General features: G+C 30.8%; 1 protein-coding gene across 3 annotated transcripts in view; it reads right to left on the minus strand.

Annotated features, from left to right (window-relative positions):
* Positions 1-13,094, minus strand: part of SNF4Agamma (SNF4/AMP-activated protein kinase gamma subunit) — a 763,121-nt gene that overhangs the window by 70,240 nt on the left and 679,787 nt on the right. For all 3 annotated transcript variants that reach the window (XM_089595039.1, XM_089595041.1, XM_089595038.1), the window contains 2 exons: positions 616-819; positions 401-547 (listed from right to left, as the gene is read on the minus strand). In XM_089595039.1, coding sequence (XP_089451165.1) covers positions 401-547; positions 616-819 — 351 coding nt within the window. The remainder of the gene's footprint in view (positions 1-400; positions 548-615; positions 820-13,094) is intronic.

Here is a 13,094-nt window from a genome sequence, read left to right on the forward strand (position 1 = left end):
TGTTGCCAGCTTCTTATCTAGATATTTGTATAATAGCACTAATATTTATTAAGTGACCCAAACGACTTTATGCAGTAAAACTCACTTTTATAGTTGGTTATTCATCAATGTCTTTATTTATTTACAATTATATAACTACAGCATAAACTAACTTTTTTTCACTTAACAAATCTGATAGAAAACAACTAGTTTATCAGGATAAGTCTCATAATGTCGCTCTCCCACCCCTCCAATACAAGCATTTAGATTCACCCCTGTATTATATGACAAGTATTTTCTGCTTAGTATCGATAAAAGACATTACAGTTTTCGTACAGCTGTCATTGACTTACGTTTGGATTTTAATTTTAATGATATTTATAAATTATAAACTCAATATTATAAAAAATGGCAAGCTTACCTCTGCCTTGACAATTTTCTCCATTACTGCAAAGAGAGTTTCGCTCAACTTGCAGCTTTGTACTCCTTCAAACCATTCATTTCTATGATCATTGGCTTCTTTTAGAGACACGTCCAAGTTATTATACGTTTTTTCAGCAGCTAAATTCTATAAATTTCATTATTTATATTTGAGTGCTAGCTGTAGTAAATATTACTCAAAGATTAACTACTTACAATGACATCAAACTTGGAGTATATATTGACTAGTTTGCCCTCCCTATCAATAACTGGTAATGCTGATACTCTTCTTTGTACAAATTTTTTCAAAGCTAAGATTATACTTGTGTCTTCAGTGGCAGTTTCAATATTTTCAAAAGTGCCGATATGAAGCTCATTAAGAGTCTTATTTGAAAAAGAAGGTTTAGGTAACTCATGTATCTGTAAAGATCCAAAATTTGTGAAAATGAGTAATTAGTAAGCGTAATAATAAAAGTTTCAATAGTTGTTAAGCCATATGCTTACTACAAAGTATAATAGTTTCCATAAGACAATTTTGTTATAATATAATTAAGTTTAGATTAAAGCAAAGATTCTTTGATAAAAAATTTGTCCATAAATAAATTCTACATGACTTTTATTTGCACAAAATCCAGCTGTCTCGCTATTAAAGCTTCACCAAGCTTATTAAAATGAGTCTTCAAAACTTGTAAGAACTTAAACTATCTTTAAAACTATTAGAAAAGACTTCCAGCATACACATACAGCCAAAGAATCATTAAACATGTGTTTATTATCAAAAATAATTGAATGGCCCATTAACTGTGCATGAACTTTCTGCCACTTTAGTGTAACTGCCAACCTGCCACTTACCCTGTTCTATATTGCTTCCTAGTGAAATCTTATGTTTTACTGAAAGCCTCTACAGTAAGGATTACTTTTAGTCCCACGTCTTCATCGTTAAGTCAATACACAATAAATAGAAATTACTAAGACAAAAAAAACATGCCAATCAATAGGCATACAGCTTGTTCTTCATCTTTTTTTTATAATCTTTTTTAAGCACCCTAAATCTCTTTTAAATATTATTTTTTATCACTTTAAAATAGTACTTAGCTTTTAACAACTTATTAATGAAATAACTTACTTACATAACTGAATTTTTTAATTTAATAACAATTTTTTTTTTTTTTTAAGATTATAAGATCTTGAATAGTTTCTTGCATAACAAATCGTAAATTAAAGAATCGATTCTGTAAGACTAATACAATTTGATTGAAAAAAGAAAAGCCCACTGAATAAATACGCGAACTTTTCCACAGTAGATGTGATGGCAGCACTGCAAGGCTCACGAATTACAAACGTGACTAACTTTCAATGTTTTCTAGTTGCGCGCTCTTTTCTAACACGCTGGCATATGCGATTGGCCTGCTTTTGTTGTTCGTGCGTTTTTCCATCACCTACCGTTATATATAATCATAAATTTCAGTTGACAACTAGATCTCAAACTCACTTCAGTTAGTATTTGAAGCAAGTTAATCATCATACCATATCAGTATCAATAACATACTGTTTGAGAGTGATATGCTCATAGAGTAAGTTTCATACAAAAAATCTGCTCATATAACACTAGTGTTATGAGATTAATATAACATATCAATCACAGAAGGACTTATAATACAGTCGATAAGGCTCACTGCAACTATTTATATTTTATTTGTGCTTTCACTGCAAAAGTGTTATAATCAAGTGTTGTATGGTTAATGCAGTTTTAAATTCAATGAAAACTCGTTTCATAACAATGCTTGGTTCAAACTCTATCACAAAGATACATTATCTACAGTTACATACACACACACGCACAGAGAGAGAGAGAGAGAGAGATATAGAGAGAGAGAGGGGAGAGAGAGACAATCAAGTGCACACAGACACTTTCACTATTATATTTGCCCAAGGGTATGAGGATATAAGGTAAAGGACGCAATACTCAACCACTCTACACAACTTTAATTGATTGACCAAGAAAATAAAACAATTAACTGAACTTAAAACTACTTAACTTTATAGTAATGCAAATAAAAAAGGATTACCTTCTAAAATTTAATCACCTTTAAGAATTTACAAACGTACCTTTCTTACCCCAATAGTCGATTACCTAATTTTTGATTTCTGCGCATGTGTAGATGACAAAATTATACTTTAGCACATGTGCAGATGACGTAAATACTGTGGTCAAGTATTGGGTTCTTTACCTTACTCAGTGCTTATAAACACAATAGTGATACTCAGTGATAATTGACTTTTCGTTACTCTATTGTTATTTTTTACTTCAAGTTCATTAAATATTATTGTTTTACACAAGTTAAGAAACTATTTATACTTCTTACCATTGTGCTAAAAAACTCAGTATAAATATATTGTTTAGAAAATTAAGACCTTTTTTGGTATTGTTAATGTACCTGTTGTAATTAAAGTTGATGATTATTATATTTATTTTCTTATTTATTGGTGTTCCATGTTTATACCCACCTAATCTGGCACCCCAAAAGTGCACTAACATCAGCACTTAATAATCAAACATAGTAGTTTTATCAAAATTAATCAACACAGCTCTAAAAAATGATGAATAGTATTCATATACCTACTTACCCATGCAAACTTAGGAAATTAACATTTTTTAAGTGATTTTCTTGATTTTTTGTTCTGCAAAGAGTTCAGAGATAAGAATTGAATTTTTTTCACTTGCTTATTTTAAACTAAAAAGAATTAATTGTTGAAGTCCAAGTCATATAAAATCAAATGGTATTATTTAAAAATACAAAAAATTCTAGAAGCTTTCAAAAAAATTAAAGATAGTTTTTAAAAAGGAGATGATAAAAAAGTTAAATTAAGTGAATAGGGGACACCCTGTTAAATAAATGTACTAGGAGGCAGTAGATCAATAAGATTACAGTTGTTAACACTTAAATGAATATGTATAACAACAAAAATAAGGATTTATTAAGATTAAAAGATCTCCTGTCTCATTGTTCTAGAGACTCTACGAGAGCATGGGTGCGCAGCAACAGCCATGTTCTGTGAGCTCTAACAATATCACTATACAAAGTACCTATACGTATCATCTTGCACTTACAGTGTTAGTGCCGCATAATGAATGTCACTAGTTAAATGTATCTAATATGAATTTACTCATATTCTAACACACCTCCTTAAATTTATATTACAATCTTAATTTTAGTATCTTAAATTACTTTACATTCAACATATTTTTAAATCTTTTGGAGTTTTTTCTATCTAAGGCTTGAGTAAAAATATCTGCTATATTTTGAATGTAGTTTTTCTGATCAAGTGTCATTTTTTCATTTTTATAGTCATAATTGATGCTAATATCTACATAACTTATTCTACCTAAATCTTCAATGTAAAACCTTTTACCCAATAATCTTTAACCAAAATTTAATTTTTTTTTATTTTTACAGCAAATTAATAAGTTATCCACAAAAAAAATCAAATGTATATTATTATATCTATCATTTGAGATATAGAAGCAACAATTATTTTCACTTCTTTTGAAATGTAAACTTTTTAAATAAGTATCAAAACATTCATACCAAACTCCTCGGCTTTGTCTAAATACATACAATGTTTTATCTAATGTTAATACCTCATAAGAGCCATCTTCATAGCCTTGAAGCTGTTTAACATATACTTAAGATTTGACTTTACCGTTAGAAAACGCTGTTTCGACATCCATTTGTTCGATGATTAAATTATTTTTAACAATAAGAAAGTAAAATTTTTAAACTTTGCATTCTTGTAACTGGTTAATAAATATCATAATTAAATCATTTTGCTAGTATCTTCTTACTACTAGTCTAGCTTTTAATGAATTGTTAGCCTTTTTAGTACAAACTCATTTTAAATCTAAAGTTTTTTTATCATTTGGTTTATTTACAGAAATTCAAGTCTTATTTTTAGTGTAACATTCTATTTTTTATTACAAGAAACAGATGTCTCAAGATTTATACAATTTACGTTAATAATACTATTATATACAAAATTTTCAGGTCGATATGTTGAAAAGGAAAACAGCAATCTGTTAGAGGTGAATGTGAAAAACAAATAAAACACAGTATTATACTTTACTTATTGATGTGTATTTGGTGACGTTTCGCTGGCCGGTGTGCCAACCTCATCAGGCTAAAGCTAAAAATACAAAAAACGCACTGTTGTGAGAAACACACAAACGATGTCACACGTACGAACGTTGACAACAAGGATTACCTATTTTAGACGAATATTAACATTTAAATTGACTAAATTCGCAAGTACAATACATTTAAAATTTATTTAGTTGTTTTGAGAACCACATGTTTTCTCGTCGGCGAATAAGTATAAACTGTCGATAGAGCTGTATGAACTCGCACGGAGAAAGATAAGCGCGATAAACAGTAACCGAGTAGGAAAAGAAGGTGATGAACTCGAGCTACAGGTGTTTAAGTTTCTTGAATAGTGGAAAGTATGTACGATTGAGCAAACATGTGTCTTCCTGTTTATTAGTACTATGTTTATCATGCTTTATGTATATCATCTCAGAGATCAGCCTTTTATGGTAGTTAGATTCTCTGTCTAAAATTTTTATATTGTCCCTATCAAACGTGTGATTATATTGAAGTTGGTGAGAATAAACTACTGATTCTATGTTTTTATTATTTTTGTGTTCGTTAGTCCGAAATTTTAAGGCTCGTTTTGTTTCGCCCGTATAAGAAGCTGCACATCCTGGATATTTACAATTAAATCTGTAGATGACGTTGGTTTCGTCCCATTTCTCGGTCTAATCTTTCCCTAATTTTACAATTTGGTTTAGTTTTTTTTTAATAATAGGATAAGTAAAAATATTGTAGTCTTTCAATGGTGTCGATATCTTGTTGTAGCTGTTTTTTGCATATGGTATGCCTATTTTACCAGAAGGTATTATATGTATTAAAACATTTTTATTCTTTATTTTTTTGCTGTATTTTTGTTTCTCTAATCTACATTTTATGTTTTTATTACTCAACTCTACGGGATAATGATTCTGTAATAGTAACTTTTTAACTTTTGTGATATTTGCTTTGTAACAGTCTCTACTAGATAGTCATACAGCTCGATTTAATAAATTAAAAACTATGTTTCTTTTTAAGTTTATTGGATGATCTGAAAAGTAATTTAGCATTTGTCTGGAAGAGGTAGATTTTTGGAACTAATCAAATTTAAGATGGTTGTTTTTTGTAATAACGGTTAAATCTAAAAAGTTGATTTTTCCGTCTATTTCTATTTCATGTGTAAATTTTAACGACTGATGATGTGAATTGAAAATATTTAGTACAGAATCTATGTAATCTTCTTTTCTACAGAGTATTATATCGTCAACATAGCGGAGGTAGAAAGTAGGACTGTGATTAAGTTATTCTTTTAATGAATTCAAACAATCAGTTTCCAAATCATCTATTACAAGATCGGCAAAAACGGGAGAAATTGGAGAGCCCATGGGCGTACCGAAGATTTGTTTATAAAAATAGTTATTAAATGAGAAGAAAGTATTGTCGCATAAAAACTGTGTGCAGTCTCTAATTTTTTCTATGGTTATTTTTTAGTTCTGTAAGATGAATTCTGTAAGTTCTTCTGTCTATACTTTTAAGTACAAGGTCAACAGAGATATTAGTGAATAAAGAGCTGACGTCCAATGAAACTAATCGATGTTTATGGCCAACTAAAGTATTTTTTAATTTTTTTTTTAGTTTAAGGCTGTTGTTAACGTGAGATTTTGGTATTGTAGTACAGTTTTTTAATTCTTTATAAATTATTTTTGCGAGGAAATATGTAGGACTAATAATGAGAGAAACTATTGGACGTAATGGAACGTTTTCTTTATAAATCTTCGGAAGCCCATAACATTTAGCTATTATTATGTCTGTGAGAGTCAAAGCATTGTTATGATATGTCTTGGAAAGAAAGCCATTGGTGTTCAAATCTTTTAAAATAGCACTCGTTCTCTTTTGCAGAGAAATTAGCGGATTCTTGGAAATCAATTTGTATGTATTGGTATGAGAGAGGAGATTTAACATTTTTGTAGAATAACCGGTTCAACAGAATTTCAAAATGCGACTCAATTATTCCGTTAGGTTGGACAGCCACAGAAGTATTTAACTAGCTTCATTAAAAAATAGTTGCAACAACATTAATAAACTAAATATTGCTCTAAAATAGTATGTACATACATCTGAGTTGGTATAACAAATTTTATATTACTGTACTTTGCTTTTAATTTAGTAAATTAATTTTTAAATGAAATGTATTCATTTATAAGAAAACTTTCAGTCCAGTACACAAAAATAAAAGCCTATTCAAATTACTTAATCCAAGAGAATCTTCAAGGAAGCATCATTCTTGATAAATATGCTAAAGATAGTAACATCAAGTTATACCGTAAAATTTTGACTCTAAATATACTACAGCATAAATTGAGTCTAACTTTGAGGTCTGATAGTCCATTTACGTAAGATTCTTACTGCTTTGATTACTATAGACAGCAACACATAAATATATAACATACAAAAATCAGAATACACTTACTATTTTTACAGACCTAATCGTGAGACATTTGTTGAGTTAGCAGATAGTATTGTGAATAATTTTCAAAAAGTAAATGCTTTAAGAGTATTATGTACTCAATATGGGATTATTCATGACCATGCTCAAAACATTGGTTTAAGTATTGGAAGGAAAGCAGACAAACGTTTTTGACCAGGTATTACTAATAAAATCGATTTTATGCATTATTTTTCAGTTATTGAAATATTTTCACGAAATTCTAAATTCTATATTTCGTGCAGAAAATTGTTTTCAACTATTATTATTTTGTATTTGAGTTGTTATTGATTTGCGTTTTATTTTTCATTCAACAGATAAAAATTCTACTAGTTTCGATTAACAATTTTAAGCGATGAAACTAACATAACTAATAAATCTGATGTGAATGATGCTTTGCTGACGTGGAAACAATCATTCAATCACCTCTGAAGTGCAGACTTTCATAAAAGCTAAATATATTGAACAAATAAAAAAAATTGAAAACTGATCCCGCGCCACAGTTGGTACATACAATTTCTCAAAAAACAAGAATACGTTTTTGAATAACTGTAGAAGCTCACTAAATATTTTAAAATAGTGGAATTTTATTTCAAAAAAAAATTTGGTGGGAAGGATAAAATAAATTTTAATTTAGTTTTTAATAAAAATAAGACTGCTACAAAACTATTAGACATTGCTAAAAAGACTGCAAAATCCAGCATAAAGCTGTGATTTTAAGTAATGATTGTGATGTTACTGGAGTTGAAATAAATACCAATTAACACAATAAAAACGAAGAAAATGTACTCGAGACATTTTAACCTATCAACTACTTAGATACTGGCAATATTTTCAGGAGTAGTACAAATATTAAAAGAGATGGTAAGTAATCTTATCAATTTTTTTAAGATAAACATTTTTTGAAGCTTATTAAATATTTACTTAATGTTTTAAAACACATCGAAGCTCTTGTATTTTTACTGGTACTATTAAAAAAGTATGTCTTTGAATAAAAAAATTTATTCATTTAGCAAAGTAAAGTAAACATTACTGCATTACTACAATAACGCTCTACTATAAATATACTAGGCTTATATTGCGTATGTTATTTAATTTCTTTAGAGTCATGCTTTACTTAATAGGATCGTTGAAGAAATTGAAGAACACAATTTCAATTAACAATTAGGAACTCAACCCTGTATAGTAATTTATGGTCCCTTAAGCTGTTATATTTTTTGTTATATGGTAGTGCAGGTAGCTGTACATAATTTTAAAAAAGTTAGGCCTGTAGAATTAGCAAAACCGCTAAATGAAATTCCTCACAGCATCTCACATGGTTTTTCTGAAGTCTTTATTGATGAGGAATATACTTGTGAATTTCCTCCACTTTTGAAGACCAGGAACAATTTTTTAATCAACATTTTTATGCATAAAAGTGAAAAACGACGCCTGTTTTGATTCTAGCTTCGAGCAGTTTTGTAATATTCTTATTCAATGTTTCACCTTTTGTAGGCGTTAAAAAAACGAAGAAGTTGCCACCCCAAAAATTAAAATCGGTTCATAATTGTTTAAATTAGTTGAAAAAAAACCACCGAAAAAATTGAAAATTTCATTATTTTTTTATTTGTATAGAAATCGTTCTACGGCCTTGAAACTTTAGTCGAATATGTCTTTTATATGCATAAAACTACCATAATTTTTTTATATGAAAATATTGCAAAGTTTTCGAGAAATTGCATTTGTTAATCAAAAAAGTCTCAAAAGTTTAATTCAATCTGACCCAGTTCCCGGTATCCTAGAGGGCCCTGCAGGAGCTCATTTTTGTTGTTGTAACGTCTAGTTGATGAAACTGTTAAGGACGTAATGATTTACATAAATTTTGATGGACAAAATGGCGTTTGAAAAAGTGCGACTTTTTCGGACATGGTTTTTTGCACTTATCTAATAAACAAATGCACCTAGCGGCATCAAACTTGTATATTATTGTAGCTGGCATTTTTTTACAAATTAAGAAGAAAAAAAGATTGTTATAAGATGTTTAAAAGCCGAGATAATTTTTTTAGTTGTTTATTACGCCACTCGTTTATTTATGAATATAAACACTTCAAAATTGCACAATACGTAGTTCAAGACTTGAACTACATTATTATAAGGACAAATGTGCGCAATTTATGTGACAAAAGTACATTATAATAGTTTTTCCGCAGTACCGTTTTAATCGATTTTTCGGTCAGGCCCTGAGCTGCTCAAGTTCCAGTTTTTGATTTTTTTTGAAAAATTTTTTTTTCCAATTTGTTTATAACAATGTTATTAACAATTAATCAACAACGTTGATACGGTCCTTGTTAATATTTCGTCACGCTACCCCAAGTTAAAAAAAAAATTGTTAAAATCGTGCCACAAATGACGGAGATACGACGTTTTTTTTCGGGCGCATGAATTTGAAGCCACCGCGTCAAAAACTGAAACTTGAGCAGCTCAGGGCCTGACCGAAAAATCGATTAAAACGGTACTGCGGAAAAACTATTATAATGTACTTTTGTCACATAAATTGCGCGCATTTGTCCTTATAATAATGTAGTTTAAGTCTTGAACTACGTATTATGCAATTTTGAAGTGCTTATATTCATAAATAAACGAGTGGCGTAATAAACAACAACAAAAATTATTTCGGCTTTTAAACATCTTGTAACAATCTTTTTTTCTTCTTAATTTGTAAAAAAATGCCAGCTACAATAATATACAAGTTTGATGCCGCTAGGTACATTTTTTTTATTAGATAAGTGCAAAAAACCATGTCCGAAAAAGTCGCACTTTTTCAAACGCCATTTTGTCCATGAAAATTTATGTAAATCGTTACGCCCTTAACGGTTTCATCAACTAGACGTTACAACAAAAAAAATGAGCTCCTGCTGGGCCCTCTAGGATACCGGGAACTGGGTCAGATTGAATTAAATTTTTGAGACCTTTTTGATAAACAAATGCAATTTCTCGAAAATTTTGCAATATTTTTATATGAAAAAATTATGGTAGTTTTATGCATATAAAAGACATATTCGACTAAAGTTTCAAGGCCGTAGAACGAATCCTAAACAAATAAAAAAATAATGAAATTTTCAATTTTTTCGGCGGTTTTTTTCAACTAATTTAAACAATTATGAACCGATTTTAATTTTCGGGGTGGCAACTTCTTCGTTTTTTTAACGCTTACAAAGGGTGCAACATTGAATAAGAGTATTATAAAACGGCTTGAAGCTAGATTCAAAAAAGGCGTCGTTTTTCACTTTTTTGTATAAAAATGTTGTTAAAAAAATTGTTCCCGGTCTCCAAAAGTGGAGGAAATTTACAGGTATATTCCTCATCAACAAATACTTCAGAAAAACCATGTGAGATACTGTAAGGAATTTCATCCCAGATCAGCTGTCTGATCAGCTAATTCTACAGGCCTAAGTGGAGAAAGCTGTGGATTTCTTTTTATTCTAAATATTAATTACTCTTTAGCTACAGCGTAAATTTAGTCATTGTTTCAAAAGTACTTTTCTAATATGGATAAGATTCGTAGACTTGTAGCAAATGAGATTATTGTAGATTTGATGAGCGATTGTGGCTTCTTACACTAAATAAAATTTATCGTATTATGAGTCTACGTTGTGTTAGTGCTCACTACATTTATAGTTTATATCTGTTGTTAAGTCAGCACGACGAATTATTCGACTCTAAGCTTGCACTTTATAACTCGGGACTCAGACTGGGCGCGTAGGTAGGACGCGGGGCTAGAGGATAGTTGAATTACGCGATAGAGTATTCGAAAATGGGGTACGACTGTTTTCAAGGGAAGGGAATCAAGTTGCAATAACTTGTAGCAGTTGTTGTGCAGATCCCGATACACTCGCTCGCGGCGCGCTTACGAGTTATTAATATTACGTGGAGCAGCGTACTGAAGGTGTTCCGTTTTCGGTCTAGAAACAACCAGCATCCTTACGAGTAAAGGTATTGTTCTAGAGTTTACGTAAAAGGGCAAATTAAGGTTTAATTCGCGATCGGTCTAGACTCCACCAATACCGTCACGAATAATGATGTTCGTTTTAGACTTTACGTGCAGATCAATCAATTCATTGTTTTTTTCCGGGGGTTTCCAAGGGTATCAATACCGTGACAAATAATGGTTTGAAAGTTTGACTTTATGCCCACGCCAGAAAGACAACAAGAAATTAGAAAAATTCAATAAACTTTCAACACTTACGTCTATTTCAAAAGAAAACACTTATACACGCGGCAAAACTAACTTTGTCCTCACCTCGTGGTAGACTGGGAGCTAGCAAAGGTAGACTCTAACTACTCAGTCTACGGTTCGAGGGGTGAAAATTATGTGAGAGAGTTTTCGGAGCCTCCGAGTCTTTTTCTAGGAAGTAGCGGACCTTGGTAATGCGCTGGTTCGAAAACAACTTGTCAGGGGAAAATCTTGGAAAAATGACAACAGCCGAAGATCTAATTTGTCTACAGCTGCTCTAGTTTAGCCACTCAGAAATTGACACTTTCCACATCTGGCTTAATCTCCCACATGCGTCAAGAGAAGTAAAGGTAATTCACTAACTCTTGCCCTACCTTTCTCTTTTACATCCAAATTTTACAGAATTTCATTATAAGTCAATATTAACATAAAGATATAATATTATTGATATTCACTAATGCTAAGCACTGTTTGCTTATTCCACCGAACTTGTTCCAAAAAAAACGATGAAGATAGCTTAATATTTCGTTTAAGTTTTGATTGAATAATCGTTCTGTGCGGTGTGGTATTAACAATAGTTTTAAAAGTAGGAACTTGTAGACAGTAATACCTATAGTAGTTCCTAGATTTGCAGTATTCATTAATAAGACAAATTAATAATTATAAAAGATCAATTATCAACAGCGGTGTCCCCGGTCAAAACACATGTATCTACAGTAACAGTAGTAGTGTGCTTGTCACGAGCTATAAATTATTACCTTAATTAGATTTACAGGTAGTTTTAATTCATTATTAGTTGCAAATGTACTTCGAAATGTTAGATGCGTTTGGCCAACTTATTTTTCGCTGCTAGTCGTTCGAGAGGAAGTCAGCTCGTGGTGCCCTGGGAAATCGGAGATTCCGTTACCCGTGTTGGAGGCAAGAGTGCAGACTCTCTCTCAATATCTCTTGAGTCAGAAAAAGGGGAAAGGGCTACGACTTTCCCATTATCCTTTACATTGGAAAAAGTGACGAATAACTAGACTAAAAATTTGGCTATTGCAGATAACTTATGAAATTGTTAATGCGATAACAAAGGGTTACTCCGTAAATCATATACTTGCGAACATGAACGGTAAAAATCGGATTATTCTTTAGAAGTTAATAAGGTTGCTCCGCTAGGTTTACCGTAGTTAATACTTCTATCGGTTATGTAATGTTGTTGCTTGCTAACGGTGCAGCATGTATGAGTTGTTTCTAACTATAAATAACAATTCTAGCTTTTAATGTTATTTTCATTTGATCTTAATCTATATGTATTAACTGTAAGTTATGCTAATACTTAGTATCATGTCATTTAACCTTAATCTGTATATATTAAAGTTATTCTAGCAATTAATATTACATCTCAGTGCAGCTGTTCCTAGTTAAACTTTTGCATCTATTGGTTTTAAATCAACATGGGAAATTCCGAAGTAATGAGCGGAAAAAAATATTAGTAATTGTAGTATTAGTAATAACCGACATGACACTGTATAAATAATTTTTTTGGTACAATGGATCTGCAAAATGGTGTGTTAAATTTAACAAGTGAATCATATGCTAATTTAAATTTACCTAGATCAAGTACTCAACATATTATTGAAAGTTTTACTAAATTTATTACTAACTTGATGCATTCTATGACTTTCAACAGAGGATAAGCGTATTTGGTTAAATAAAAAGGTTAGGTATGTACAGCGAACCTACAATCTAGAGCATTGGTAGGATCGAAAAGGTGAAAACTGCTTGGAAATAAAGTAATTGTCAGGCAAAAAGAAGTTCCGATACTACAAATCGATCTTAAGAATTTCCTTAAAACCTTACTAGAAACGCCCAAATTGTTAAACACAAT

Source organism: Copidosoma floridanum, unplaced genomic scaffold (assembly GCF_036245765.1).
Source record: "Copidosoma floridanum isolate Cflo_tuat_1 unplaced genomic scaffold, Cflo_Japanese_pri ptg000024l, whole genome shotgun sequence".
NCBI lineage: Eukaryota > Metazoa > Arthropoda > Insecta > Hymenoptera > Encyrtidae > Copidosoma > Copidosoma floridanum.